At 42.4% G+C, this 6000-nt stretch overlaps 1 protein-coding gene across 1 annotated transcript in view; it reads left to right on the top strand.

Annotated features, from left to right (window-relative positions):
• The first annotated feature begins 1641 nt into the window (after positions 1-1641).
• The window catches only part of sorcs3a (sortilin related VPS10 domain containing receptor 3a), a 602075-nt gene continuing 597716 nt past the window's right edge, over positions 1642-6000 (top strand). The window contains exon 1 of the mRNA XM_060898283.1: positions 1642-2280. Coding sequence (XP_060754266.1) covers positions 1642-2280 — 639 coding nt within the window. The remainder of the gene's footprint in view (positions 2281-6000) is intronic.

Genomic DNA, 6000 nt, shown 5'->3' with positions numbered 1-6000 from the left:
TAAAATATGTATTGAGCTATTGTACCATCAAGGAAAACGGATTCAACCATCTAAACCATCTTTTCTGAAAGTATATTCCCAATCAATGAATGGAACTATTCTGCCCTAGCAATGTATCAAAAAATAGACAGATAGCGAACGGTTTAGATTGTGGATCTTTACTGAAGACTTCAAACTTTTCCAGATGTGTTCATCCTCGATTTCCGTAAAACTCATCTCATCTCATCTCATTATCTCTAGCCGCTTTATCCTTCTACAGGGTCGCAGGCAAGCTGGAGCCTATCCCAGCTGACTACGGGCGAAAGGCGGGGTACACCCTGGACAAGTCGCCAGGTCATCACAGGGCTGACACACAGACACAGACAACCATTCACACTCACATTCACACCTACAGTCAATTTAGAGTCACCAGTTAACCTAACCTGCATGTCTTTGGACTGTGGGGGAAACCGGAGCTCCCGGAGGAAACCCACACGGACACGGGGAGAACATGCAAACTCCGCACAGAAAGGCCCTCGCCGGCCACGGGGCTCGAACCCAGGACCTTCTTGCTGTGAGGCGACAGCGCTAACCACTACACCACCGTGCCGCCCTTCCGTAAAACTAAAAGAAACAAATTAAGTATATCACTAAACTGAATAGCACACTGGGTGAAACCATTTCAAAATTCCGGAGGTGGGATGGGGTGTGAAATAACGTAAATAACGGTAGGTAGAGATGAGATGAGGGCTTAGTATGTCTGTAGATAGATAATTGAATTTCAAAAGTGCGTTTTAATAAATAATTCTTTTTAAAATAGGGGGGCAACTGGGGTGGCAAGACATATTTTTACAGTGGCAACTGCCACCTTTTGCCACCCCTTAAAACCGCGCCTGCTCTAACCTCAACCGAAATCTAACCTGAACCCAAGGTCTTAACCCTCAAACAGCCCTTTGAAGAAGTGAGGACCAGCCAAAATGTCCTCATTTCCCCAAAATGTTCTCATTCCTGTCCTCAATATGTTGCGCGCGCACACACACACACAGCAGTATCACTGACCTCGGCGTCATGTCTGTGCTCGAGACACAAGGTTAAATGTCACGACTGAGCGCGTGCACGTGAGACATTTTTCATCTTCCCTCTTTTTTCCCCTGTCTCCCCTTTTCTCCCTTGCACCACTGTTTTGCCATTCGACTGACTTTTTTTCAATGCCAAACAACAGATGGTTTATCTTGGCGAGTTTAAGATGCATGACGACATGCACTGAACAAACACATTAATGTCGGCGCATGTTAATTTATGTTAATGCATATGACAAACACCTTAATGTTGGCTGGCATCGTGGCACTTAACCTTTATGATTGAAAAACAAAACAAAAAAAATACAGCATCACAGATTCAATGTGGGAAAAAAGGGGGAAAAAGAATAAGAACCAAAAGCAAAAAAAAAAAGAACTCTCTCTCTCTCTCTCTCTCCTTGGCCAGTGTTCAGCTCCTCCCCTCTGTGCTGCCTTTACTTCATCAGATAGCCGAACGTGAACAGTTTAGCTGAAGAGCACTTGCCTAAAAAGCCGAGAGGGTGCGCGCTCTGAGCATCATCCACGCTCCAACCGGATCCCAAGCAAGGAAATACGTTGTTCCAAGCCAAGCTCTGGTTTGACCATGGACTCGTTATCTGGCACGCACTTGACCCTGTGCACTTGGCTTGTTTGCTCTTTGCATCTTTGTGCCATTACCAGAGCGGAGGTGACTTGCGCCTTGTGCCCAGTACCAGCGCTGGTGAAAATTGGGGATGTCCAAAAGAATGCACGCACCATCACTCCCACGGCGGCTGGGAAATCACTTGTCGATTTCTCAGGCACGAGAGCGCAACCGGTTCTGGAAGGAGTTCATGAGTTGGGAAAAGACGCGAGCGCGAGCCGTGCGCCAAACTCGAAAGAAGTGCAAGTAACGGCGCGCGCACCCGAAACGGGCTCCGGTGCACGAACACCGCCCGAGCAAACTGCAAGCGAACGTCGGGAATTTGAGAAAGTCGGTAATAAACCCAGTGCGTTCCTGAGACGCAAAAGGAGCGCGGCGCAACTGGAGGAATTTGGCGCACACGCGCGGAGCGGAGACTCCGCAGAGTCCTCGGATGCGCTGCTGTTTGTGGATGGACAGAAACTGCGACGCAACCGCGACGAGGCAAAAGTGGCCACTTCCAGATCGGAAGAACTCAAAGTGAGCAGTAGCACTTTCGCCCTGGCTGGAGACTCCGCTCACAACCACGCAGTCGTTTACTGGACCGGACAAAACAGCAGCGTGAGTCTCATGTATCCATTCATTTTGTACACTTGAGCTTGAGGGAACCCTTAATAAGGCTAAGAACCAATAACCCCTTTTTCCTCAGAGTGCACCTTCATCCTCGATGAGTTCCTCAGACTTCTGCAGCAGGTGCATGGTGCTGCTCCTTCAGTCACATGTGCGCTTGTGAACTAACAGGGGCTGTCAATACTTTGAAGACTCATAAACCCCAAATGTCATGCTTGCCATATGATTGGTTTCATTGATTTGGTTTCCATCAACTGGAAGTCTCTGATATCATCCTGAACAAAGTGCCTGCATATAGATCAGGCTACATGTAAAAATCCTAATGCATGAAGAGAAACGCCTGAAGAAAAGACTGGTGTATATTGAGGATGGGGGTGGGGGGTTGTGTTGGCATCATCAGAGCAGACCTACTGACTCTAGGTTTTGTTCTTTTGCATATCCTTGATGCATGTGATGGTCGCTGGTTCTTCGTGGCGTGAACATTCCTAATTTCATCGTATGAGCCCTGAATAATTCAGTAATCCTTCAGCCTGATTGTTTCAAAGCTGGCTGGGGATCTGTTTAGTCAAGGCAAAAAAAAAAAAAAAGTGAAAACAAAATGGATGAGGAGAATTGTACTTGCTTTAGAGCTCCGAAAGGTGGTATGGAGAGCTAAATTGGAATAGACACACACACAAAGAGAGAGAGAGAAAGAGATTGCTTTTTTGAAGAACTCATGTACTCCAGAGGTTCTCTTCTTATAACCCGAGGACACTTTGTTCTTCAACAAAAACAATCGTTTTCTCTTATGTTGATAATTGTGCTTGATGGCGTGAATGGAAGCTACTCATATAACCAGCAACATCTCTTATCATTGTCTCACATTTGTTTCCTGTGTCTATAACGGTAGCATTGTTACATGCCTGACAGATTTGCACAAACCCGTATAAAATGTGCACACAGATTTTTCCAACTGTTGAACATCGGCATTGTCACATTAACAAGCTCGACATTTCAATGAACTCTTCCATCAAGCTTATTTTGAATAAGTTGGTGATCATTTTGTAATATTATTTCAAGCCTAGTGTATGTGTTGGGGGGGTGTGGCTTTTGGAATAAACATCTGTACTAATATTGATATTGAATACTGTAATATTGAATACTGTATTGGGCTATACTACTTACCAATATTGAGAATATTCTTCAGATACACTGGAAGGAACTGTGATTGGTCAGAAGATGTGAATTAATTTCCCATAACTGCAGCTCTGCCAGCAGAAGGTTGCAAGTCAAATCATAGGTTTATATCAAAACACATGTTCTAACACTAAACCATTAGCATTTCTATAATAATCACTATTATCTATTAGCATTTCTATAATAACAACTATAAACCATTCGCATTTCTTTAATAACAACGAATCCACAGGGACTTATATGGTTAATGGTCCACATAAACTGATTTCTTGCATCAATCATTTGCATTTTTGGACGGAGTGTCCAGTGTCAGTTATTTGTAACAATCAGAGGTAAAGCTGGAACTTTAAGATTTCCATCATGGGAAAGTCTTAGGAAAGTCTTTTTTGTGCTTTCTCTGTAACATGACAAGCTGATTTTTTTTTTTTTTTTGTCTATTTAACTTCAATATAGATACAAAAGGAGGCACTGGTGAGGGAACAACAGTTTATAGCTGTTATATCATAAGCAATAACAGGAAATAACTTGTCCTGTGAACATTCCAAAGCACTGAATGTAACTATAAAAAAAAATCTAAAGTTCGGTGTGCAAAGTTCATCATTCTTTAAATAATAAAAATTATAACCATTGGAAAGTTGATGTGTATAAGTGTTTTATAATAAGAAGAAAACACTCACGGACAGTCTGTTCTAGGAATATAATCAACTTACGATGGTAATAGTAAAGACAACCCCAAAAGTAGGGATGGTATGGAAAATGCAAATAAAAAAAAGAAATTATCCATCCATCCATCCATAACCACTTTTCTTGTGTAGGGTCGCAGGCAAGCTGGAGCCTATCCCAGCTGACTGTGGGCGACAGGCAGGATACACCCTGGACAAGTCACCAGGTTATCGCAGGTCTGACACATAGAGACAAACAATTATTCACACTCACACCTACGGTCAATTTTGAGCCACCAGTTAACCTAACCTGCATGTCTTTGGACTGTGGGGGAAACCGGAGCACCCGGAGGAAACCTACACAGACACTGGGAGAACATGCAAACTCCACACAGAAAGGCCCTCGCCAGCCGCTGGGCTCAAATCCAGGACCTTCTTGCTGTGAGGCAACAGTGCTAACCACTACACCACCATGCCACCCTGTATCAAGAACCGTGATTCATCTATAGCTGATATAACCACATGGGCTCGGGATTACTTTGATAAATGTTTATCAAGCACTACAATACAGAGTTCCATCCACAAATACCAGTTAAATCTTTACTGTGCAAAAAGGAAGCTTTATTTTAACTGTGCCCAGAAGTGCCGTCGACTTCTCTGGGCTCAGAGGCATCTGGGATGGACCATCACACAGTGGAAACGTGTATTGTAGTCAGACGAATCAGTATTCCAGGTTTTTATTTGTAAGAAATGGATGCCATGTGTTCTGGACCAAAGATGAAAAGGACCATCCTGATTGTTACCAGCAACAAGTCCAAAAGCCAGGGTCTGTCATGGTATGGGGTTGTATCAGTGCCCTTGGTAAAGGTAACTTACACTTCTGTGATGGCAGTATGAATGCAGAAAAGTGCATTGAGATTCTGGAGCAACATATGCTGCCTTCAAAACGACTTGTTTTCCAGGGGTATTTCAACAAGACATGCAAAACGAGACTGCAACACATTACTGTACAAAGGCATGGCTGTGGAAGAAGAGGGTGCCTGTCTCCTCTGTCCCTGATAGAGAATGTGTGGCCAATTTTGAAATGGAAAATATGACAATGATGACCCTGTACTGTTGCACATCTTAAGACCTGTTTGCAGGAAGAATGGGACAAAATAACACCTGAAACATTTCATCCCTTGGTGTCTTCAGCCCCTAAACATCTATTAAATGTTGTGAGAAGGGATGGCAACATTACAAAGTGGTAAATTATTTACTGTCCCAATTTCTTTGAAACGTGTTGGAAAAATCAAAATTGAAATAAGTGTTTATTTAGGAAAAACAATTAATGAGGTAAAACATTAAATAATGTGCTGTTGTATTATTTTGAGTGCTGTACAGGTCAAATATTATTTACAAATCATTGTTTTCAGTTTTAACTTTCAATTTCAACAAACTGTCCCAACTTTTTCTGATTTGGGGTTGTACCCTGTCATACCTTTCCTTTATTCCTTTATATTCTGTCATGTATTATTCCATAATTAAATATTATTTGCTTCATTTGGGTTGGCAAGTTATTTCATTGCCACATCGGGGTGGGAGGTACAATAACAAACACCATGTTACATTTCTCAAAAGACATTTATTATACGATACAGCTTGAAATTATTATGATGTAAAAGTTGGCTCAAAAGCTGCCTGTTAAACAGTTGTGTTGCATTTAAAAGTATTGTTTATGTCTACAAAAATAAGTTTCTGTTTTATCTACAACCACAGTTCCAAAAAAACTTGGGACCCTGTGTTAAACGTAAATAAAAACAGAATGCAATGATTTGCAAATCATCCATCCATTATCTGTAGCCGCTTATCCTGTTCTACAGGGTCGTGGGCA

This window comes from Neoarius graeffei, chromosome 18 (assembly GCF_027579695.1).
Source record: "Neoarius graeffei isolate fNeoGra1 chromosome 18, fNeoGra1.pri, whole genome shotgun sequence".
NCBI classification, from domain to species: domain Eukaryota; kingdom Metazoa; phylum Chordata; class Actinopteri; order Siluriformes; family Ariidae; genus Neoarius; species Neoarius graeffei.
This window is presented reverse-complemented; position numbering and strand designations above follow the sequence as displayed.